This window comes from Peromyscus leucopus, chromosome 5 (assembly GCF_004664715.2).
Source record: "Peromyscus leucopus breed LL Stock chromosome 5, UCI_PerLeu_2.1, whole genome shotgun sequence".
Classification (NCBI taxonomy): Eukaryota; Metazoa; Chordata; class Mammalia; order Rodentia; family Cricetidae; genus Peromyscus; species Peromyscus leucopus.
The window spans coordinates 109,463,936-109,489,999 of record NC_051067.1 but is presented as its reverse complement, the minus strand read 5'-3'; the positions used below and the strand labels follow the sequence as shown (position 1 = coordinate 109,489,999).

General features: G+C 46.4%; 1 protein-coding gene across 1 annotated transcript; it reads left to right on the top strand.

Moving 5' to 3' along the window:
- Nucleotides 1-17,594: 17,594 nt before the first annotated feature.
- On the top strand, nt 17,595-26,032 carry Psmd7 (proteasome 26S subunit, non-ATPase 7). The gene is made up of 7 exons (XM_028889217.2): nt 17,595-17,794; nt 19,645-19,736; nt 20,416-20,508; nt 21,154-21,251; nt 22,326-22,406; nt 23,911-24,002; nt 25,107-26,032. Exons 1-7 carry the CDS (start codon nt 17,721-17,723, stop codon nt 25,537-25,539), a joined length of 963 nt encoding a protein of 320 aa, XP_028745050.1. The 5' UTR covers nt 17,595-17,720; the 3' UTR covers nt 25,540-26,032.
- The last annotated feature ends 32 nt before the right edge of the window (nt 26,033-26,064 follow it).

Sequence of the window (26,064 nt, the reverse complement as noted above, 5' to 3'; positions counted from 1 at the left end):
TACCAGCAGTCAGAAGGCTGAAGCAGAAGAATAGGGAGTTCTAGGCCAGCCTGGGTATAGAAGAAGACTTGGTGAAAGAGAAGACAGAGAGGAAGGAGGAAGGGAGGGCATGCATAGGGCTGGGCTTAGTGGTGCACACCTCTAACCCCGACTTCCAGAAGGTGAGGTAAGAGGATCAGGATTTCAAGGTTATCTAGCTATAGAATGAATTTGAGGCCAACCTGGGCTACATGAAACTTTGTCTCAAGCAGAGAGAGACAGAGGGGGGGAGGAGAAGGAAGAAGGAGGAGGAGGATGGCATGGCATCACTTCCGTCACAGCCACATTGCTAGTTGAGCCCACAGACACCCTACATGCTGCCCTTTGGCCGATGTCCTGGAGTGGCCCTCAGCTTAAACACAAAGGCCACACGCAGCTTGCCTGGGACTCCAAGGCTTACCTCTTTACTCACGCCAATCATCTGTTCTTTTCCTTCTTAAACCCAAGCCATGTGCTCCCTCCTTGGATCCACTCTTGATGTCATCCAAATTAATATCTCCTAAACTACAATTCCCCAAACCCCAAGCAAAGCTGTTTCTACTTAACAACCCTGATACTGGTGATCAGCTTGTACCAGGCCTCCAGACCTGACACTGGTGATCAGCTTGTACCAGGCCTCCAGACCTTAGCGCCAATCTGACCTTAAAGCTCAGCACATGGGCCTCAACACCTGTCAAAACTGAAACAAAGACCTAGTCCATAGTTCCAGAAACGTTCCTAAATGTACTAACCTTGCTATTCGGCTTCTGGGGTTCTGCTTTTTGCTAACTGAAGTGTGGCAACCAGGACATGGTTTTTGTACATAAAGGCTATAAGGCTCTGGGCTGCATGATTTGGGCGAGTTCCCCTGCAGCTGCTGGCTAGCCGACTTTCTTTTGGGCTTGGAAAGCGTCCGTGTGCGGTATCTGTGGGCTTACCTCACAACAAGCTTGACAGTGCTCTGGATGGCCTTGATGAAAGCTGTACATAAGCCCAGAAAATGAGGCACAAACTGAGAGAACAGGGATGGAGGGGACGCAGGGGTGACCAATCATCAACATGAAGTCTATCAATGTCTCCTTGTCTTCTAATGGCCATGTCAAAAAGAAGAAATTGCTAAAGGTTGCTGGACAATTGTTTTGTTTTGTTGCCCTACTGTATAATTGGCAAATAAAATTATATAGACTTGTGGTACTTGTGTGTTTGGGTACATACACACATTGTAAAAATGGACCACCACCAATTAATTCACGAATCTGTTACTGACTGTGACTGATGAGAGCATTCCAGATCCAACTCCCTACCCCTTTGAGATGATGGGGTCTTAAGCTAAAAATGAAAAACTCAACAGAAAGTCCTACAATTGAATGCATGGTGTGAAGAGCAGGACACATAGGGCTTGGAGACAAGGGCAGTGTGGATCTTTTTTCCTTTTCTTTTTATTGTTTGTTTATTTGGTTTGGTTTTGTTTGTTTGGAGACAAGGTTTCTCTATGTAGCCTGGTGCATCCTGCAACAGTAGACCAGGCCGGTCTTGAACTCAGAGATCCGCCTGCCTCTGCCTCCCTGAGTGCTGGGATTAAAGATGTGCATCACCATACCCAGCACTAGTGCTGTTCTTAGCCTCAGTCGGAGAAGCTTCTTTTTGCAAAGGGTGATGGTTAATGGCAAGGGTCGAGACTGGTCAAATTACTGAGAATAAGTGAGGGCTTAGCCCTGACCAGAGCATTTATATGACTTTCTCCAAGGCCTAGGGAACATCACAGAGAAGGATTGTAAGGGCTGGAGAACGGAGAAGAGTCCTATGAAACATTGTCTTCTAGAAATGAAAAGGCTAACACAATGACAGCAAGTTCAAAGCCAGCCTGGACTACAGTGTGAAATCCTACAACCAAACAAAATAGTGAGAGTACTCAGCAGGTAAAGGCACCTACTGCCAAACCTTTGATCTGAGTTCTGTCCCTGGAACTCACATGGTGGAGGTGAGAACCAACTCCCAAAAGTTGTGTTTTGACCTCTACACGTGTGCTGTGGCATTTGTGCACAGACACACATGCATGCATGCAAAATAAATAAAAATGCAATACAAAAAATTTGAACAAAACCAGTATCAGAATGACAACAGAAAAAAAATAATAAAAGTGGGATCAAGGCCCTTTAAAACAAAGACGAGATTAACTTGTGGAGCCTGGAGTGGACTCAGTGGCAGAGCGCTTGCCTACCATGGACGAAGCCCCCCACCCCCACCCCCAAAAAAACAGTTCTCTGGCTTATTTCATGTTAATTTAATGAGTTGTTTTTATTAAAATTGGCACCATGTTTAATAGATGGAAGAGATAAATTCAAAACAAAGGTCTAGTGAGGCCCTGCTGAAGCGGCTCCCAAGGCTGTGCGTGACCTCCCGGGTTTTCCTTTCATAATCTCTGCTGTGGGTGCTCCACTCCCAATCTCAGGACCTCGTTTTAATCGCAGCGGCTTCCAACACTGATCCTGAAAGAAAATGAGCTCTTCAGCTGGCTGATTTCCTACGGTCTTTGCGCTGAGGGCTCTCTGGGCTTCATCCAAGAGAGGCGAGCCGTGCTCCGTGGTGGGCACCTTGCGGGCCTAGCAGCACAATGCAAAATGATTTTCTAACTCATGCAAGGGTTCCTGTGGAGAGTTCTATTTCCTGGGTAGGAACAGAAATTGCTGTAATTTTGTTCAGCTCTTTTTTAATTTGCAGTTAAATGAAATATGACAACAACAAGATGAATAACAGCCGCATAGGATCCAAGGCCAGCACACAGGGCCATCACCTGTACAAAGCAAAAAGCGGGAGACCTCTTTAAACAAATCGAATTTTCCCTGCAACAACAGCCACTGGAAAGATCAACATGGTCACAGGTGCAATTTTAGTGAAAAGGATTCTAAAAAAAATACTATTTTCATAATAAAAATACATTGGGCAAAAGATAAAGAAATATTTGGTAAAGGCAAAAGACAGTGTCACCTCTTATTCTTCTGGGTTGCCTAAAATACAAACACCAGGTAATAAAAACACAAAACGTCTGTGCCCTGTCATAAGATAGAAGGCTGATGACACATCTCTGTTCTAACAGTAGTTATGTCTACCGACATCTACCGAGCTCTTGGCACGCTCCTAAAACAGTGCTAACTCACTAGACGCTCACACCGGAGACCTGCTCCTTCTGCCTTCACTCATTCCCCCTTCTGAAAACTGTACCCTGCAACACAGTTGTTGGAGTGCTCACCCCGCGTGGTGAAGGCTGTAGGTTCGATGCCCCAGCACCACATAAACCAGGGTGGTCGTGCGCGCCTGCAGTCTCAGTGCTTGGGAAGTAGAGACAAACGCAGTGGGAGTTCAAGGTCATTCTTGGCTACACAGTGAGTCTGACACCTACACAAAACCCTCTCTCAAAAATAAACAAGCAGCCGGGCAGTGGTGGCACACACCTTTAATCCCAGCACTCGGGAGGCGGAGGCAGGCGGATCTTTGTTAGTTTGAGGCCAACCTGGTCTACAGAGCGAGTTCCAGGACACCATGGCTACACAGAGAAACCCTGTCTTGGGAAAAAAAATAATATTATTAATAATAATAAATAAATAAATGCAAGCCAAAGAGATGGTTGAGTAGTTTCGGGAAGTTTGGTGCACAATCATGAGGACCAGAGTTGAAATCCCAGCACTCACATACAAACCCAGGCATGATGGTGAGGCTGTGGGTCACCAGGCTGGGAGACCATGAAATGTAATAACTCATTAGAATTTTGTACGGTTTTTACCCCTAGTGGTGGGGAGTTAGTCTCCGTCTCTTCATGGCTTTCTGTCTCCGGCTGTAAATTTCCATTTCTCTGAAACACAGGCTGTCCCTGCTCACATGGGACCTGTCTCTGTACTGTTACACCACGAAGAGCAGAGGAGGTCAGGGCACCCACTCTTCCCCAGGTAAGTGAGACTAACAGAGACAGAGACTTGATCCCTGCTACAGACGGCACGTAGCTTTCATAACAGAGAATGGGGGTGCTGCAAGCCACAAGAATATATTATAGAGATTTAGCTGCATATGTTAAAACTATACCTAGAAAGATTAAGGAATTTTTCTAGAGGGAAGCCATTTATCAAGGAATATTTGGTGTCATTCAACTTTTAATATCCAACTGTTTCTTGCTATGAAATTCTTGTGCCTGCATACACTGCTAGGCCATAGAAATAAGCATAGACTTCTCAGACCTCCTGCTGATCCACTAGGTAACACCCCCACAGCACCAAGGAGACAAGCAAACTTTAGATGCATAGCTTTGTTTCTTTTTTTTTAATAATTTTTTTATTAAGAGATTTTCTATTCATTTTACATACCAACCACAGATTCCCCTGTCCTCCATTCTTCTAACCCCCCAAGCCTTCCACCCCAACCCACCCCCAATTCCCACCTCCTCCAAGGCAAGGTCTCCCATGGGGAGTCAGCAGAGCCTGGTACATTCAGTTGAGGCAGGTCCAAGTCCCTCCTTCCTGCAAGACTGTGCAAAGTGTCTCACCATAGGCACTAGGTTCCCATCATGATCTCGATGTCCCTTGCTCATAGAATCCCTCCTCTCTCTCATTGATTGGACTCCTGGAACTCCACCTGTGACGCAGCCGTGGATCTCTGCATCTGCTTCCATTAGTCACTGGATGAGGGCTCCATGATGACAGTCAGGGTATTCAGCCATCTGACCACCAGAGTAGGTCAGCTCAGGCACCGTCTCGACCATTGCCAGTAGTCTATGGTAAAGTCATCCCTATGGAGTCCTGGGAAACATGCCCCCACCACCACCACAAGCACCCTGTTTCTCCCTGTTCCCATGATGTCTTCATTTATCATGGTCTCTCTTTCCTTACTCTCCCACTCTGTTCCCATTCCAGCTCAAACCTCCTGCTCCCTAAGCTCTCATCCCCCTTCCCTTGCCCTCCATTACCCCCCTCACCCCTAATTTGCTCATGTAGATCTCATCCATTTCTCCATCACTGGGCAATCCATACATCCTTCCTAGGGTCCTCCTTACTAGCTAGCATCCCTGGAGCTGTGGGTTGTAGTCTGGTTATCCTTTGCTTTATATCTAGTATCCACTTATGAGTGAGTACATACCATGTTTGTCCTTCTGAGTCTGAGTTACCTCACTCAGGATGATCTTTTCTAGTTCCATCCATTTGCCTGCAAACCTCATGATGTCATTATTTTTCTCTGCTAAGTAGTACTCCATTGTGTATATGTACCACATTTTCTTTATCCATTCTTCAGTTGACAGGCATCTAGGTTGACAGGTCTTGGCTATTACAATTAATGCTGCTATGAACATAGTTTTGTTTCTTGTGCAAATGAAACTCAGACCTTCCTTCCCCAGCAAGGAAAATATCATTCCAGAGCAATTGACTCAGAACAAAGGATTTTTGCATATTCAGGTGGAGTGAGGAGTGGGGCAGGATTCCTGGTTAGGCCAGAGTCATGGGGGATGGAGTGTGGGGGCGGGGCTGGGACAGACGACAAGGCAGAGTTTCTATATGGTAGGGCAGAGTTGCATGGCCAGCAAGAAAGGAACAAGGCAGATCTTTTGTAGAGAATAAGGACTGGGTCAGATCAAGAGAGGAGGAAGAGAAGAAATGAGCTTGGACAGAGAAACTGAAGACAAAGATGAGCTCAAAAGCATAGGAGGTGACTAAAACTATGAGGGGACAGGAAAAGAAGGGACAGAGAGGAGCTGAGTGTCAGGACAGAACTGAAGCTGTAGAAACAGAACTTTGTCTGAGAGAAGCAAAGTAAACGGACGAAAGAGCATGGTGCACCTAGATTCTTTTCCCTCAGATACCACCCACCAGATGTAGCGTCTTCCCTAGGACTCTGGGAGGAATCTTCTCAGGGCAGGCCCCTGGGAAAATTCTGATGGGGGAGAGGGAATAAACCCCCACTCTTCTTCATTGCTGATGGTCCCCTCAGCCCAGGGGCTTTCTCCACCCACGAAGTCTATAATGTTTGTCAGTAAGCTTCCACTCTGCCCTGAGCCGTCGCCCTGTCTTTTAATTCTTTAACCAATGGAGGAAAATAACCCACAGGTTAGCCAGTACTAGTTGTGTGCTCCAGTAACCCTAGTGCTGAGGAGGCCGACAGGAGGCTCTCTGAAGCTCATTGGTCAACTAGTCTTACCTAATCAGTGAGCTCCAGGCTCAGTGAGAGACTCTGTCTCAAAGGGCAGAGAGTAGAGAAAAGGCTCAGTGACTAAGAGTTATTAGCAACCACTTGGGACAGCTCACGACTGTCCGGAACAAGAGTTCCAAGGGATCTGACGCTTTCTTCTGACCTCTGCAGCCAGTGCACTCAACTGCACAGACACTTTACTCACACACACATACACATAGGAGTTTTAAAATGTTACATAAATTATTTAAAAATGGGGCTTGGCATGGTGGTACACGCCTTTGATCCTAGCACTCAGAAGGCAGAGGCAAGTGGATCTCCGTGAGTTCAAGATCAGCCTTGTGTACATAGTGAGTTCCAGGACAGCCAGGGTAACACAGTGAGACCTTGTCTCCAATAAAATAAAGTAAGGTGAAGAGCAATAGACAAGACACCTGACATTGACCTCTGGACCCTACACTAATGCACGTGCATGTGTGTTCACCCATGCACTCACACACTTGCACACACAGAAAGAGAGTGAAAGATACTAGCCATCATTACTCAAGGATGATGCCATCTGGTGTATTTCTTTCCAAGCTTTTTTCTGAAGCATGATCGACTAATATTTCACATTCACATTTGAAGTATTTACACAGTATTATTTAAAAAAAGAACTTTGTGTTTCTGGCATTATTAAGAGCCCCCAAATTCACTGGAAAATACCACATGCAGCTAAAGCAGGAGCCCTGGGCATCCACTGTAGAAGAGTGGACAAACTGAAGGCTGGACCTGTGATCACTTAGGCTTCCTCAAACATAAGACAGGATTTAACATGTTCAGGAGCAACCTAAAGTTCAGCACAGCTTGCACAAAAGCTCTTCACCATGCTACTGGTAATTTACCCACATTCCTGGAAAGAGCAAAAAATAAAACATAAATTTATTAAAAAGCATCTGAAAGCATAGCTTTGAATTACATGCAGTCAACAAGCCAAGAGATATTATGTGCCCAACACCAGCCTGCCTTGAGATACTGGCTTAGTCTATTTTCTGTTTCTATCACAAAACATCAGAGTCCAGGTTCTTTACAAAAAAAAGAGGTGGACTAGGGAGATGTCTCCATGGGTAAAGTACTTGCTGTAAAAACATGAGAACATGAATTTAGATGCCCATATAAAAAGCCAGCTGATAAATCCCAGTCCTGGGGGCAGAAACAGAGGCATCCCAGGAGCAGCCAGACTAACCAACTAGTGAGCTCCAGGCTCAGTGAGAAATGCTATCCCAAAAAATAAAACAGAAGGCGGGAGAGATAGCTCGGCAGTTCTGAGCACTTGCTGATCCCAGCACACACACTGGGCAGTTCCCAGCTGCCTATTAACTCCAGTCCCAGGAGACCTGACACCCTCTTTCTGGTCTCCATGGACTACTGCACACATGCAGTGCACATAAGACTAGCAGGCACACAAATACACATGAAAGAAAAGTAAATCTTTAAAATAAGAACTGGAGAGATGGCTTGGTGGTTAAGGCCACTTGTTGCTCTCAATCATATGTAACTCCAGTGCCAGGGAATCCAAGACCCTCTTCTGGCCTCTTGGACACCAGACATGCATGTGGTCTACACACACACACACACACACACACACACACACACACATATATATATGTATATATATACATATATATATAAATGTTTGCATATATGTGTAAAATGCTCATACACATAAAAAATAATTCTAATATTTTTTATTTTAAAATAAAAACTGAAAATAAGGTGGAAAGTGATAGAGGAAGACACATCAACCTCCAACCTTCAAACACACATGCAAGGGTGCGTGCAGCCACAAACATGTGAGTTTTGTTTATTTTATGATTTGGAAGCTAAAACTTCACGATCAAGAAGCCCCACTAATGGCATTTGTGGTGGTTTGAGTGAGAATGCCCCCTCCCATAAGTTCATATATTTGGATACTTGGTCCCCAGGTGGTAGAACTATTTGGGAAGGATTAGGAGGTGTGGCCTTGTTGGAGGGGATGGGCTTTGAGGTTTCAAAGACTCACACTATTCCCAGTTAGCTCCCTCTGCCTATCTTAGTTAGGGTTTCTATTGCTCTGAAGAGACACCATGACCATGTAACAACTCCTATGAAGGAAAAACATTTCATTGGGGATGGCTTACATTTTCAGAGGTTTAGTCCATTATCTTCATGGTGCAACATGGTGACATGCAGACGGACATAGTGCTAGAAAAGGAGCTGAGAGTCCTTGACCTGCAGGCAACAGGAAATGATCTGAGACACTGGGTGTGGCTTGAGCATGTATGAGACCTCAAAGCACAAGCCCAAAGTGACACACTTCCTCCAACAAGGCCACACCTACTCCAACAAAGCCACACCTCCTAATAGTGCCATTCCTCATGAGCTTTTGGGGGCCAGCTTCATTCAAATGACCACAGTGTGTCTCTAGATATAAAGCCCCTCAAGGTCTCAGGGGTGCTTCATTGCTACATCTGCCAGCCTGCCACCATGCTCCCTGCGTGAGGGTCATAGACACCATGGACTCACTGTCTAAAACTGTAAGCCTCAAATAAACTCTTTCTCCTTTGAGTTGCCGTGGTGGTGGTGTCTCCTCACAGCCATAGAACAGTAACTAAGGCAGCTTCGGCATGCTGGGAATAGGTACAGAAGTGACCACTGCAGGAGACAGGAAGCCAGAGAGCCCCAGGTTCTGACTCACTGTTTTCCTAACAACTCACTTTCGTGAGTAACTGTGACCTCATGAGAACTACCCTGATACCTCTGAGAACCTGATCACCTCCCAACCAGCCTGTGCTGCAGCTAAAATGTGAACTGTCCCCACACAGGCTCAAGTATACAAGCATTTGGTCCCTGGTAGTACTGTCTGGGAAAGCCATGGACCCTGAAAGAGGTGGAGCCTTGCAGGTAGGAGTGGGTACTGAAGGCAAGCCTTGAGGTTTGATAGCCCAGCCACACTTCCTGCTCGCTCTCTCCTTCCTGACAGGATAAAATGTGACCAGCAGGCCTTCCTCTTCATGATGGACGGTATCCCCGGAACCGTAAGCCAGAATAAACCCTTCCTCCCTGCAACTGCTTCCCATCAGGTGTTTGGTCACAGCAAATGAGGTCACACACAAAAATGAGGAAAGTAACGACTGCATCCTGCATCTAGAAGGTCCCACAGCTCTGGACACTGCCTCACCCCAGACAAAGCTGCTGGCACATGACCGTTAGGGAATACATTTAGAGTGTAGTCAAGCAGTGGCACACAAAAAGATGAGCAGCACTAATTCTCCACCCTCCAAGGGCCCTCACTTTACTGTCAGAACCCAGAAGTAGGAACTGGATAAGAAGGAGTCCGAGGTGGGGGCGGGGGGAGGTGGCAGGATGGCTCAGTGGGTAAAGGTGCTTGCCACTAAGCCTGATGTCCTGAGTTTGAGTCCTAAAGCCCACACGGTGCAAGGAGAGGAAATCAACTCTCTGAAACTATCCTCTGACCTCCACATGCATAGGGTGGCACATGCACACATGCACCATGCACACACACACACACACACACACACACACACACACACACACACAATTAAAGAAAGGAAGGAAGAAAATGCCTTGTGCTAAATACTTAAATATACTTGTGCTGGGGCCAAGGTCCTGAGCTGAGACTTGTAGGTTGTATTAGGGGTTCTCTAGACGGTAGAAGGCAGAGCAAAACCACATGCAAGCGTCCCAGTACACGAATGAGAACTCACAGTGACGGAGCTCCAAGCATGGCTGGCATTTAAGCTGTCGCACACTAACTCAAAAGCCAAACAGTTGCCATCTTCCTAAGACCGCCTGTCTGCTAAGAAACGATCATCCCAGCTGGACTTGTTGACTGGTGATGTTCCCTTCCAGAAGGAGGAGTCGGGAGAGTCAGTGGACCCTCATCTGAGTATTCAGCCACTCCTCCCAGGCAGCTGCAGGCAATTCTTCCCTAATTGCACATGGCCTCAGGGGTCTTGGGAAGGGGATTGGGCATATAGGCTGGGAGGGCCTCCATCCCAGCAACTATAGGGAAGGGATCTTCACCCGTGCAACTATAGGAACACCACTATCCATGGTGGGTGAAGATTTTCCAGTATGCCTTCTTTGGGGTCGCCCAAGGCCCTGTGAGTAACCCCTCACCCAGGCTCTGTAAGTCAGTCCAATAAACTCATTGGTTCCCCTAAGGGAACTCTGGTGAAATTGAACTCTTTGGTTTGTCTTTAGGACCTTGGAGAAAGGTAAACAGTACTTGTGGTAATTTGAAAGAAAATGGCCCCCATAGGCTCACAGAGAGTGGCACTATTAAGAGGCATGGCCTGGTTGGGAGTAGGTGTGGTGGTGGTGTTGGAGGGAGTGTGTCACTGGGGGCAGGCTTTGAGGTCTCAGGTACTCAAGCCTCACTTTTTCTTCCTACTGCCTGTGGATCCAGACATAGAACTCACAGCTCCTTCTCCCGTACCATGTCTGCCTGCATGCCGCCAGACTTCCCACTGTGATGATAATGGACTGAACTTCTGAAACTGTAAGCCAGCCCCAATTAAATGTTATTCTTTATAAGAGTCGCTGTGGTCATGGTGTCTCTTCACAGCAATAGAAACCCTAACTAAGACAGTACCTAATCCCCTTCAGGGAAAAAATTCTCTCAACACAGACGGTACATAAAGAAACTACAGCAGGAAGGGTCAGAGGGTCACGAAGCCCTTAAAGCATCCCAGCTCATGGACCAATTACATATCTGTGAAAAGTAGCAGAAAGTACTTCCAGAAGCACCCACTTCCACATTTCTAGCAACCCGTTAGGACTGGTTCAGGCATCCTATGCTAGGAAGGCTAGGGGTCCACCCTCGCCAGGCTATCACCTCTAGCTGCTTGTGCGCCCTCTGTGTGCCATGTAAGGACACTGGTAGCTCTGGGAGTCAAATCCGAAAGTCTTCATTCTCCTGGCCTCCCTGTGCCATCAAGTCAATATGGCTGTGCCCAAGTAGATACAGAGCAATGTGAGATCATCCAAAATTTCATCAAGAAAGAACCTTCCCTATCGCCTGGTACTCTCACTCATCTGCCTGGCTGAGGTAAAAGCCAAAGGAGAAACGTTTTGATCTTGTCTATAGATAGCCATGCCACCCTGACTTCCCTTACAACACACCTTCATTCTCCAAGATTTTACCTAAGACTCAGTGGTGGGGAGGGTAATTCTTTTCTAAAATTCTGTGTATAAGTGTTTGCCTATGTTGTTGTTGTTTTTGTTCTTTTGGGGGGCCCGCCACCCAGCTCCCTAACAAATCACACATGGAGGCTTATTCTTAATTATAAATGTCCAGCCTTAGCTTGGCTTGTTTCTTGCCAGCTTTTCTTAACTTTAAATTAACCCATCTGTCTTTTGCCTCTGGCTTTTCCCATTCTCTTACTTATGTTAATCTTACTCTTACTCTGTGGCTTGCTGTGTAGCTGGGTGGCTGGTCCCTGGGGTCCTCCTCCTTCTCTGGCTACTTCTTCATTTCCTCCCAGATTTCTCCTTCTATGTATATTCTCTACTTGCCAGCCCCATCCATCCTTTCTCCTGCCTTGCTATTGTCCATTCGGCTCTTCACTAAACCATCAGGTGTTTTAGACAGGCACAGTAACACAGCTTCAGAGAGCTAAACAAATCCAACATAAACAAAAGTAACACATCTTAAATAATATTCTACAACAGCCTGAATGTAGATATCTGCACTGCATACATACCGGGTGCCCCAGAAGGCCAGAGGAAGGTGTCAGATCACCTGGAACTGGAGTTACACATGGCTGTGAGCTGTCACGGGAGTGCTGAGACCAAAACCCAGGTCCTCTACAGAAGTGAGTACTCTTAGACAGCTAAGCGTCTCTCCAGACCCCAGCAGGGAAGCTCTTTAAACTACAGGAGTCCCCTACAAACTGAGAGCCCCAGCCTAGGCTACAAATAATAAAAATCAGAAGATGAAAGGGTAGAGCTGCATGTGGTGGTCCAGGTCTAGAATCCCAACGTGTGAGAGGTGGGAGCAGGAAGATCAAGAGCTCAGGCTCATCCTTTTCACCAAGTCTCAAGTTTGAGGCCAGTGTGGGCTCCATGACATCCGATCTCAAAACAACAATTAGAAAACTCTCTTTCAAGACAAAGCCCTAGCTTGCAGAGCTATAACTGTTACACGTGGAAAGGTCCCTGTTTTCATATTTGAGGCTAGACATTTTCTGACTCATTTTGTCATGGCCTATACCCTCCTCACAGAAGGATGCCACCCCCAAACCAGAGTAAATTTTTTGCATGAGAAAAGCAAGAGACAGAAAGCACATTAACAATCTTCCAAAGATTACCTCCATTACAACAGATGGACAGGGCCATTAGAGCGTTAGCACAGTCCAGCGCACACAGATACCGTTATGCCCCAAAGTGCTTTGCGTCACGTCACACTACCCAGATCCTACTTCTCATTCCCTGGCATTTTCTTGTATGACAATAAGTTTGACTGATAAAAGGTAAGGAATTTTAAATTGTTTCCTTACTTTGATTATAAAGTGATACAAAATCTAAAGGATTAGTCCTAAGAAAAATGTGCCTTTTTGAAAAATAGCTAACAGAGACTTTGAGGCCGTTTTTGTGGAATACGCTATATCGTTTTGTACACACATATACCTGGGGCTTCATTGGCCAGTGCCACCTTCTTCTTGTGTCATAGTTAATAGTGCCAATGGGACAGGACCTGGAACCAACTAGGAGACAAATCTCTGGGCATGCGCAGGAGAGGGTGTCTAGGTTGGGTTAGCTGAGCTGGAGGGAACCACCTGTGAGCGGCATGGTTCCATGAGCTAGGATTATAAACTGAATAGAAAGGAGGAAGTGAGCCGCGCACCAGCATCCATCTCTCTCTGCTTCCCGACCGTGAACACGCGTACCCAGCCGCCTCACGCCCCTGCGGCCATGCCTTATCTCCCATGGTGGACTGTACCCTTGAACTCTGAACCAACATAAACCTTCAGTCATGGGGCTGGAGAGATGGCTCAGTGGTTAAGAGCACTGACTGCTCTTCCAGAGGTCCTAAGTTCAATTCCCAGCAACCACATGGTGGCTCACAACCATCTGAAATGAGATCTGGCGCTCTCTTTAGAATGAATTAAAAAAAAAAAAAAAAAGTAAAAAAACACTTCAGTCTTTGTTTCATTCCTGTTGCTGTGACCTTTGTCAGGATATTATCACAGCCCGTCATTGCTGGGAAGTCAAGGCAGCAGGAACTAGGAGCAGCAGATTATTTTACATCCACGGTCAAGAGCAGACAGCTCTCCTGACTCTTAAGCAATCCAGGACCACCTTCCTAGGGGACGGTGCCTCCTATAGTGGGAGGCTCTTCCCAACTCAGTGATAATTTCCCACAGACCAACCTGCTCTAGAGCTTCATTAGAGGCCCTTCCTGGGTGATTCTAGTTTGTGTCAAGTTGAGAATTAAAACTAGCCATCACACCTTTTTTTAAGGTATGTATGTATGTATGTATGTATGTATGTATGTATGTATTTAATAGGTATGGGTGTTTTGTTTGCCTGTGTGTCCATGTCTGGTGCCCAAGGAGGTCAAAAGAGGGCATTGGATTCCCTTGGACTGGAGTAAAGGACAATGGTGAGCTACCAAGTGAGTGCTGGGACCTCTGGAAGAGCAGCCAGTGCTCTTACCATTGAGCCATCTCTCCGGCCCTCATACCTTCCTCCTTTGAATTGCTTTTGCCAAGTACTTTGTCACAGTAATGACTAAATTATACCGTATTATTTTGCCATGCTTCTCCAACCTCAGATGCTTCTAGAACTCCAAAGGAGTTGCACGTGTACACAAGCTCAGGCAGTACTCTGTGGTGTCCTTGGCTTTATTTTCACCTGCTCTGTCCCCAATCTATTGCATGTCTTCACATCCCACAGGCTGCTGGAATTGCCTGACACCAGCAATTCCTACAGATACCAGCCGCCTGCTGCTGCAGTACTGGTTCCTCGAGGAGCCAAACTTCTTCAGTGGGGAAGACGCTTTGTTTTCACCTTCTGAGCTACATTCTGTTAGAGAAATCTTGTGATCAGTGCCCATACCTTTGTCTGGGTATCTCTCCACATGTTCTGTTTTCTCAGACATCTTAGCCACCTGCACTCTGGACTCATACCTAATTCATAAGGAACTAAGCTGAGGACCCACATCTGGGTACAGATGCCTACTGTCTCAACAATTGCCATTTTCTCTCCAAAGTCTGAATCTGTATGTCTGGACCACACCAATCTGCCTCTTTAAGGTGGGTCCATCCTGGGTCTTGTGCCTAAATATGGTTCTGGAAACCTTAAATTACCAGGTATTCCCAAGGATGGCTGTCTCTGAAACCCAGCAATCGACACAGACTTGGGCTAGAGGTAAGTCCCTTGTTGTTGACAACTTCTCCTTCTCCTCCTCTTCCTCCTCCTCCTTCTTCATTCTTTCTTCTAAATTCAATCAGATAAAAACTGGAGGTCACAGCACTCAAGATAGTGTGAGAATATTTACAGGACCATTATTCCCTTCCTGTATTTAACAAAAATGAGAACGCGTTCAAGATCCTGGGTCAGGAAGATTAACTCCCTAAACTAAAGACAAAAATGATCAAAGGAGAGAAAACCAGATTATCCTTAAAATCTCATCAGTTCCCAAAAAGTTAAGTCCAGAATCTGATGAACAAAAGACAGTGGGTTTCCCACAGCCACCCACCTCTTCTGTATTACTCTGAAAGAATTCAGCTCCTGGGAGTAGCTCCCGTGTCAGGGATTATTTAAAGTCATTTCCATATTTTAAAAATCAGGGTGCAACATGAAAAAAAAAGGCTTCCTTATTATTTCAATCTGTCATCTTTATATCTGTTCTATGTGTTCATCAAAAAGATGTTTCCTTTGGACTCCTATCTTAAGCTTTATTTGACACATAAGGAAAATTAAATCAGCCTTTGATCACTCAATAGTCACTAAATCTCTGAGGACAAAATTAGAGGGGAAATCTGCCCAAGCTCTTTCTAGACTAGACACGTCTCTCCTGTGCTGAACAGCGCTGTGTGAGGCATGAAATGAAGAAGTCCACTCCAAATCAGGCACTGCACACCAGCAAGCATGCTTTAACACGTTGTACAATGAAGGTTGACAAAATAAATTTTCATGCTGAGTGTGGCAGTGCACATCTTTAATCCCAGTGCTCAGGAGGCAGAGGCAATCGAAGCTCTGTGCGTTTTGATGCCATCCTGGTCTACAGAGCAAGTTCCAAGACAATCAGAGCTACACAGTAAAACCCTATCTCCAGGGATTTTTTTTTCTTTTTAAAAAAAATTTTATGTGAAGTGTACATGTGAGTGTATTTGTATGTGTGTATGCATACAGGTGCACATGCTTGTGTGTGCATGTATAGGGACCATAGGTCTATGCCAGCTGTCTCCCTCTATGGCTAGGCTAACTGGCCAGCAAACTCCAGTGATCTGCCTGTCTCTAGCCCTCCATTCTGAAGTTGTAAACAATACCAACACACGTGGCTTTCCACACATGTGCTGGGAATCCAGTCTCAGATCCCCATGTTTACATGACAGGCACTTTACTAACTGAAGCATCTTCCCAGCCCCAAATTTTTTTAATCTAAAAGTTCTGTTTTCTTAGGAAGTAGTAGAAGTCATCTGATTCATGTCAAATAAAAATATTAAAAGGGGGGCAGCCAGATGGCTCAGTGGGTATAGGTGCTTGCCACCAAGCCTGACGACCTGGTTCTGATCCCCAGGAACCACATGGTGGAAGCAGAGAACCAACTCCTGCAAGTTGTCCTCTGACCTTCACACACACACACACACACACACACACACACACACACACACACACATTAATACATGTAAAAAATGAAAAGAAATAAAACCCAAAGCAAGATTTTGCAAAGTAAGAAAAACTTGCAGTGAAAGGTGATTGGAGGGACCCACGAAGGATATCAAAAGGCTCCCTAGACAGTGAAAGGAGATTCTGAGCACAAGCACCCCAATTCTTTAGAAATACAAAGATCAGGCTTCCTCAGCAATTGAGGGAGTCAACCATAAAAAACATAAATCATTCTTCTTCCCGTTCACGAGTCAGGGATGAAAAGTTAAACGTGAGTGGTGCTGTCAAGTCCAACAGCCCTGAAATAAACAGACATGAAGGACACTATCAGATTCTGAAATCAGAATCCTTCAAAACTTTCAGATATTTCCTCCAGAGCATTGGTCGTATCCCAAGTTGAGACAATGGAAATTCTTTACTCTGTTTTATCTCTCTGTACCATTTGCTGTTCCAACGACAAATGTGTGTGACCAGAAATAGAGAATGCATTCTTCAACCTTATTTTGAGGGCACGATAGCTCACACCTGTAATCCCAGCAGAAGTAGGTCTGGTCTACACAATAAGTTTCAGACTAGCCAGGACTACACCAGACCCTGTCTTAAAATAAAGAAAAAAAAACAAAACAGAAATTTAATATGATTCTGATAAGTGTATTAACATTTTTTTTTATTTGGGGGTACAAGGGATCAAACCCAGGGATTTGTGCATCTAGGCAAGCACTCTGCTACTCATCTCCAGCTCTACATTAGCAGTTTTTTAGACAGGGTCTCACTAGCAAACTCCAGGGATCTATCTGCCTGTCTGGCTAGCCTGAAACTTGCTGTGTAGACGAGGCTGGCCAGGAACTTACTGGGTAGATTAGGCTGGCCTGGAACACACAGACTTGTCTCTAAGATCTGAGATCAAAGGCATGTGTCACCACACCTGGGTACATTAACATTTTCAAAAACAATAATTAAATAATAGCTGTGAACTAGCAAACTTTTAACCCAAAACACATGATAATGTTCCCCAGAATAGCTCTGAAAAAGTCAGTTCCCTTTCCTAAGGGACCGTATACAATAAACACCTGCAGTCATCACTTGATTAAATTTGAAAATTATAGTCCTGTCTACTTCCATAAATAGCTTTGTGGTTTTTTATTTGGTTTTGGTTTTGGTTTTTCAAGATAGGAGTTCTCTGTGTATCCCTGGCTGTCCTGGAACTCGCTCTGTAGACCAGGCTGGTGAATTTAGAGATCCACCTGCCTCTGCCTCCTGAGTACTGGGATTAAAGGTATAGACCACCACACCTGGCTAGCTGGTCGAAGTATAATCTGCTACTATTTGTTTTTCTGGGGATTTCTTCTACAAATTTTCAGACGGCGAAGAAGGGTGAGCCGGAAAGCAGCTGAGGCAAAAAGCTAGGAGAGGCCCAAGTCAAGCTTCCTCAGCGGCGCTAATTCCCAGAGTCGTCCCTTTCCCTTCCTCAAGATGGCGGCCCTGGCGACCGAGCGGGCGCGCGCGCGCAGCACTCTGGGAGCGGAAGTCCACTCTGCGGCGGCAGTCAAACCGGAAGGGGAGGCGCTGGGGCCTGGAGGAGCGGCCTGGATCGCTGCGGTTGCCGGTGTTTGTGGGTCGCAGGGAGCCGGGGCCGGCTGGCGGGTTGAGTCGCGATGCCGGAGCTGGCGGTGCAGAAGGTGGTGGTCCACCCTCTGGTGCTGCTCAGTGTGGTGGATCATTTCAACCGGTGAGCGGGCGGCGCGGGGCGGCCACCCGGCGCGGGGCTGCTGAGTCACGGGCGCTCCGGGCTTAACGCGGCGGCCGGGGACGCGGGCGGGGGGCGGGCGACCCTGGCGGCTCCACACCGCGGGGCGCGGAGCCGAGTGGCACTCTCGCACCCCGCCGCCGCCGCGGCCGCCACTCCCGGGCCTGACCCGCCTGGTGAGTGACCGGAATCTGGACCACGCTCCCCCGCCGCAGCCGCGCCTCTTTCACCAGGGCGGCTCGGTGTCCCGGGACAGCGCTTCAGTCTCTCGTGTCCGTGCCTGTGAAAGCTGTCACCGAAGTGCTGGTCACCGAAATGCTGGTCCCCGATGAACGACTCTATAGATGGGCATCGGTGGTAACCACCAAGTTTTAAACGGGAATCTGGTTGGATGGGACCTTAAAAATGTGAATGATAAGGTGCCAGCTTTTTCCCTAAATAGTGAAGCAGGTACGGATCGGGGCCGTCCTACAGTTCACCTGGTTAGCTCCCTGCCTCTACCACCCTTCTCCAGCCGCTCATCCTGCCAGACCTGTTGCACGTGTTTGGAAATTTTAGAAGATAGTTGAATTAACAAATGTGAAAATCCAGTAAGGAGCCCGTGCTTGCTGTAAAGTCGTGCCCGAACCAGGCTTTGTGCAGCTAACTCAACCAGATCCCCGAACAACCTCGGGATGGAGGGGTTTGATTCCGGGTTCAGTTGTATGGCTCCTAGGAGCTTCCTCTGTATTAATTGGATCTGCGGGCCTTCTACAGTAGCTCCAACTTTACTCCCTTGGGATACTAGGGCCCTAATAGTTGAGCACTGCTTCAGTTTTATTCCAGTACTTGATAAGAACCAAGTAAGGGCAGACCCTGCTGGTGGCTGTCGTGGAACAGATAGAGGGTTCTAAAGACACAAATGGACTTTTGTGAACTAAAAAGGCCCGTGGGTGGAGTTTCCATTGACATGTGGAAACTCACACTGTTTGAAGTATTTCCAGTAGATTGGGGGGGCAGGGACACCAGGAATTTGGAACCCTTAATTCATTCTACCAGTACTCCAAATTTAGTATTGATTTGCCAGGCTCTGTGTTAAGCAAACCACTACAGTTAAACTAATGTGAAACTTGGGAGTGGTGAAGAGGTGTAGATCATTTTAACTGTGGCTTGTTTGTTTCCTTGGCAGGGAATTAAAGTCTCTCCAAATGTACGGTTTGCTTGTGGTTACAGAAAAGATTTCTTTGCAGAGCGATATGCTTGTACCTCCTTGACAGAAAACCACAGGGGAGGTTTGAGATGGAGACTGACGTGAAGCAGAAGCCTTCTTCCTCATCCAGCCTTTCCCCCTGTGCTTAGTCACTAGTTTCTTGCTATCTTGGCCCAATAAGCCAGTGAGAGAGGCTGCAAAATGGCACACTCGGGCTTCGGAGCAGGAATCTCCCCGGGCCCCTAGCCCTTCCGAGGATGGAGTACATCTCCTAGAGCTGGTTGCCATGGTACAGAGGTTCTAGTATTGGCTGTGCCGCTCTAGCATCCCATCCCCAGGAGATTTCAGTGTAGAGAAGACAGTTTAAAGGACAAGAAAACTGGGAAAGAGAAAAAAAAAAAAGCATGAATTTTCTCCAATCAAGTATCTGCAGTCTTTAGGAAGTAACCTTCCAGTGTGTGGTAGGCTAGTTTCCTTATCTTTAATACCAGGAACTAACCTGTTACATTTGTTTATGGACTTAGTTCCCCGGTAAACTCAATTGTATCTGTGCTGTTGATACTTGCCACTGAGTAGCTATCTGTTGGGGTGGAGTGAGTGTCTGCGTGCCTGTGAAGACTGACCACCTGTTTTTCTCTTTCAGAATCGGCAAGGTTGGAAACCAGAAGCGGGTTGTTGGTGTGCTTTTGGGGTCATGGCAAAAGAAAGTACTTGATGTATCCAACAGTTTTGCAGGTAAAGGATAAGCTTTTGATTTTGCTGAGCATGGTTAGAATGTGGGTTTACTTATGGAAAGTGAGTATTTTTTTAGACAGCCTGAAGATCCTATTTTGGAATTGCTGACTGAGCCTAATGGCTACACACTAGACCAGAGAGTGAATATTTTTAACTTGTAGCCTCCTTTGCAGCTGCTCATCTCATGGAGTGAGTGCAAGAGCTGCTGCAGATTGGGGAAACATAGACGTGTGGCTGCATCTCAGAACAAGGCTTCCGGATACACAGAACATTTGAACACTGGCTGTGGTCGAGCAAGGAGGAAGATGGGGGTGGCGGGGAGACCACTGTTGACCTTACGCTCTGTCATGAATCTTTACCAAAATGTTACATCTATGTTCCATGTGTTGCTGGCAGGGTCCGTGGTCTATAAAAGGACAGTGGGTGTTGTCTAGAATTGGCCGTGCAGGAAATGTCAGAAAGAACTGAGCCTTTAGCAGGCCAGAGAGTGTGTGTCCTTTTTGAGGCTCTCCCGGGGTAGCTGAGTCTTTAGCATCTAAGAGTAGCTGGAAGTCTGGAGGGCTGGGTGAAGGCGAAGCAGTGCTGCATTGTCAAGGGAAGCGTTGGAACTGCGGGCTGAGGTCCACTGTGTCTGAGCTTCTCGCCCTAGAAGTCTTCATTTTCTGTTCCCTGTCTTTAGTGCCATTTGATGAAGATGACAAAGATGATTCTGTCTGGTTTTTAGACCACGATTATTTGGAAAACATGTATGGAATGTTTAAGAAGGTCAATGGTAAGTCTGAGTTCCTAATTGCTCGTGTGTGTGTGTGTGTGTGTGTGTGTGTGTGTGTGTGTGTGTGTGTGTAAACCTGGTGGCTTTGTTTATTGTCAAGGATCAATTGCCTTAGCTGGACTAAGTGAAAATAGACTAGTGGTGGGTAATCAAGAAATGAGGCGGGATAGATAAAACACGGTAGTAGTTTAAGGCCATGTAGACCATGTGGGCTGGAGGCAGGGCTGGCCCTGGGGTCTACATGCCCCTAGAGCATTAGTACTGGCAAGGTGTGTTGTTTGGTGTTATTTCAGTACAGCAGCTACATCTCTGTGGATATACTCACCCCACCACACAGCTCCACCTGTGGGATGGGAACATGCATTTGTTCATATTGCTCTGTAATTGATATCTGGTTGCTTCACGTGTGACTAGTCCCTAAGCAAGTCTGGGATACAGGTGTGTCTGGGTCACACAGTGCTTATTTTCTTAGAGTTCTGTTTTGGGGTTTTAGATTTCACAGATGTGTCAAGATTTATTTTATTTATTTATTTTTTGGAATTCTCAAAAATGTAGAAAACTTAGGTACTGCTGTTCTTATTATTTTGAGCCAGTTGCACAGATCTTGGTGAAATAATTAAGACTTACTAAGTTTTTGCTTCTCAGCCAGAGAAAGAATAGTTGGGTGGTACCACACAGGCCCCAAACTGCACAAGAACGATATCGCCATCAATGAACTCATGAAAAGATACTGCCCCAACTCTGTAAGTACACTGTTCTCAGAACTGTGCCAGCCACTCAGGGCATCGTCGGGACCAGGGTAACAGACATTCTGTTGCTGCTTCTCCAGAAGCTTTGCAGTAAAGTGCATTGCCGAGTAATTTGTTGTAACCTAGTATATTAAGCAAGTAACAGCACCTGCTGAGTGCCATGTATGTAACTGAGTTCATCCTCTCAGTAACTGTATGTTGTCTTTATAAATGAGACAGTTAAAGTTAAGAATGGTTAGGAGGACCAACAAGGTGGCTTGGTGAGGAGAAGCCCCCGTCGACAAACCTGACAAGGTCTTTCTCCCTGGACCACACGGGGAAGGAGAGAACCAACTCCCACAATTGTTCATTCACGCACTCTCTCTTTCTCAAAGTGTAATTTTTAAAAGTAGTTTAGCAGTCCCCTGCCTACTGGGTAGCTTTACATATCACCATGCCATGGCTGGCACTTCACATACCTACAATGCTAATGTTTCTACACAGCCTGATGTTCCTAGTCTGGCATTTATATCCATGTCTTCATCTTGCCTAGTATACACCATGCACACTTTTTCACTTGGCTAATTCCTGCTATTCTTCCAGGCCTGACCCAGCCTCCTTCAAGGAGCTTTTGTGATCTGCATGGGATTAGGTAGCCCTTCCCTGTCTTGCAAGAATTATTGTTTGTTGATGTTTGACCTACACTGGATTACTGCTTTCTGCTTTCTCCACTACTGAACCCTGGGTCCCTCATAGAAGGTTTTGTTTGCTGTGCCTTACTCATTTTTGCAATCCTCATATGAAAAAGTCTAGGTAGTTATTGAATAAACAAATGTTTAAACAAATTCACACACACAAAAAAAGTAAATTAAAAAAAAAAAAAAAGGTCAGTAAGACCTGGGAGGGAGTGGGGCAGAGGTTGACATTTGGGCTCCTGTGACTTGATGGCGCATGTGAAATAGAAACTTATTTTTTGCTGACCATTCTGACTTGTTTCTAATTGGAAGAAGAAAATGGTCTGAGTGACCGGAAGAGAGGCTGAAGTTGTACTTGTCAGGAGGGACATTTGCTAAGCTGTGTTTCCTCCAGGTGTTGGTCATTATTGACGTGAAGCCGAAGGACCTGGGACTTCCCACCGAAGCTTACATCTCAGTAGAAGAAGTTCACGATGTAAGTTGCTTGTTTGGGGCTGGAGATAAGGTTGGCGAGTTCTTGGGTAGGTTTTTAGGTTTTGTTTTTGTTTTGTTTCCCATGTTCAACTGAACAGACCTTTAACTCTATAACAAAAAGATGTTGGTTCCTGCTAGCAGACTAGCCTTGAGTTTTTGAATCATCAGATTTTAGAAATAGAAAAGGACCAAAGAAACCTATACTCTTTTTTTCACTAAAGAAACTAAAGCTCTGAGTAGTTAGATGATGCCCAGAGACCTTCACAGCAAAGGAAAGGCCAGGCCCGAGAGCTAATTCCTGATCTAGTACAGTGTACAGGAGCCTTTTGAAGATTTCGGTCCCAATTTCAAATACGGCAAGAAGAGCTGTCAAATGCCCGGAGGCAAGACCTGTGGTCTTTTGACACATGGGCGGCAGTGAGCAGTAACCAGCCTTTCTCTGTCCTTAGGAAAGCTGGTTGTGAGTTCTTGGGTAGAGCCTGATATAACAGGGTTGTGGAGTGAGCACAAAGTATTTGTATTAGGCTGTCCATGGATCCCAGTCTTTAGAGTCAAGAGGGATTGAGATTGTAATATTTCTCTTACTATACGGTTTTAGAATTTGAAAAAGGATGTTCTAGGGTGGCTCCCTCCCATCCCAGCCTTAGTTAAAGCCTTGTCCTGGTTTTCTGTTTTTTTGTAGCTCCAGGGAACTTAGATCCAAATGTGTTGTTTGGTTGCAATAAAGCTTTATCCCTGGTCTTGACCAGGCTGTCATGAAGTCCTAAAGGACTGGAAGGCTTGGGCCAGCTTAGTGTCCAAAGACTACGGTGCCTTTGGGGGGATTCTCACACCATCCTGAATAAAAAGAGAGCCAGCCACACTTCAGCAGGCCCAGTGTGTAATACGAGACCTGTCTGGGCCCTGTAGCTCACTCTGCACAAGCTGGTTGAGCCCTGTAGTCTACAGAGCCCTCATGGGAAGGGCACACCCTCTGCTGACAGACGAGCTAAAAAGTGTCTGTCTTCTCAAGTCCACCACTGAGTCACGGGGTGGTTAGGTGAACCAACCCCCACCTTGGGTGAATGCCTTCCTTCAAACCACTGGTTACTCAGTGTGTCACATTTAGGGCTCTTGGGTCATTTGGTTCATGGGACAGTACATGTTGAGGTTAAATTGGTTGGCATCAGTGTGCCTCAAGTGCAGGGGTTCCGTGTTTTCCATTCTAAAAATAACTGAACTCTTCACCTAGTCTTCTGAGCATTGATCCCCAAGGATGGGCTTGAGGGAATACCACACTCTTCCTTGACCAGAAAATTTTCTTGAGAGAACAATTTAGTGGCGATATGATGTGAACAAGCTAACGACAGTGTCCCGGCAGACCCGCCTCAGCCCTGGAGGCTTGTTTTTCAAAGCAAACAGCCATGAAACGTGCTGATGGGCAGCAGAAGATTCGGGTGTGAGAAGAGAAACATGCCAATTGACTTGTTGAAAACAAATAACAATAGTTAAGCCTCTTCTCGCAGGACGGAACGCCAACATCAAAAACTTTTGAGCACGTGACCAGTGAAATTGGGGCAGAGGAAGCTGAGGAGGTTGGAGTGGAACACTTGCTGAGGTGAGACAGCGGAGGCTGGGGAAGTGACTCGGCGGTTAGGAGCCCTGGCTGCTCTTGCAGGGGACCCAGTTTCCAGCACTCACAGGACACCTCACAACCACCTCCAAGGGTGCTAGAGACATGCATGGTGCACATACAGATAAGCAGGCGTGCACACTGTGCGTGGTGGTTGGTGCACACCTTTAATTCTAGCACTTGGTAGGCAGCCACAGGTGAATCTGAGTTCGAGGCCGGCGGGGGTGGGAGAGGTGAGGCCTTTGTACAGTGCCAGAGTCAGCTGCCTAGAGAACAGAATGTGTGGAAAGGACCTGTTAGGAGTTGAGCTCAGGGTCAGGTTATCCACTATGCTCTCTTGACATGAATCACAGCCCCTTTCTGGGCCTTTGGTTTCTTTCCTTTTGGCTTTTTAAAACGGTCTCACTGAAGGCCAGGCTAGGCAGTCACCATTCTCCTGCCCCGTCCTGCAAGGTGCTGGCATTAAAGGCGTGAGCCACCCCTTCTAGCCGTTTGATTTATAAATCACCATGGTTGAACAAGTTCACCTCTAAAGTGTCTTGACTGAGGATGTATGACTGTGACAGGATTCATGTGTGTAAACGCAAGCCTGTGCTCTCCAGTGAACACTGTTTTTACAGAGAATCTTCATCCAGGCATGGGATTTGTCTGTGAGCCCTACTTGAAAGATTTCATTTTCACCTTGGGGTTTTGAAAGTGACTACTGACTGATTTAAGCTGCTCAACATTGTAGCAAAACAGGTGGGAAAATGTCATCCTGTATAAACCAATGAAGCCAAGGCAGAGCACTAAACAAGGTTACCCATGAGGGCTGGAGAGATGCCTGTTGCTGGGAACCTGAGTTTGGTTCCCAGCATCCACTTTAGATAGGTAGCTCACAACTCCCTGTAATTGCAGGGGAATCGGATGCCCTCTTCTGGCCTCTGAGAGCATTGCACTCACACATATACATAAAGTTCAAAATAAAAGTTTCCAAAGACCCAGGTGACCAGGAAGTTATTGCTGATCTGAACTGTTATCCCAGACAGCCCTTACATTTGTGGGCATGTAACCTGATGCTCTTCCTGCCTTTCTCGTGGGTTGTTCCAGAGACATCAAGGACACTACAGTGGGAACTCTCTCTCAGCGGATCACAAACCAGGTCCATGGTTTGAAGGGACTGAACTCCAAGCTCCTGGACATCAGGAGCTACCTGGAGAAAGTGACCAGTGGCAAGCTGCCCATCAACCACCAGATCATCTACCAGCTGCAGGACGTCTTCAACCTGCTGCCGGACGCCAGCCTGCAGGAGTTCGTCAAGGCCTTCTACTTGAAGACCAATGACCAGATGGTGGTGGTGTACTTGGCCTCCCTGATCCGCTCTGTGGTAGCCTTGCACAACCTCATCAACAATAAGATCGCCAACCGGGATGCAGAGAAGAAGGAGGGACAGGAGAAGGAAGAGAGCAAGAAGGAGAGAAAAGACGACAAAGAGAAGGAGAAGAGTGATGTGAAGAAAGAAGAGAAAAAGGAGAAAAAGTAAATGGTGTGGCTTTTTTATGTAAATTAAAATCTTATAAACTAACTCCGTGTGCCGCTCGAGGGTTCTTTGTCCCAGTCAGTGCTTGTTAAAGCTGTCTTGACAGCTCTCTGCCTGTCACCCTTGCTGTGGCCTTTGTGGAGTCCATGGACAGAAGGACGGCTCGCAGCCCTACACTGCAGCTCCAGCTGCATGCCACGGGGGATGCGGGGGGACAGTGTAACCTTTGGCGGTCTTCCTTCTTTTACCCTTAAAACCGGCATTGGGTGTGGTTTCCTGTCTAAGATCATGGGATCTGTTGGTGGTAATTGGCAGAACTGCTAAATGGAATTCTTGGATCCCATCCGCTGTGCTCCAGACACTTGAGCTCTGACCCTTCTGAACTCTTCAGACCACACCACATTGTGGACCTCTAACTCTAGCATTCTTAGGGCTCGGGCTCCAGGTCCATGTACTGTTTACCTTCAAAGATACAATTAAATGACTTGGTTTTTAAGTCTGTCCTAGTGGTTTGTGTTGTTTTCAAGA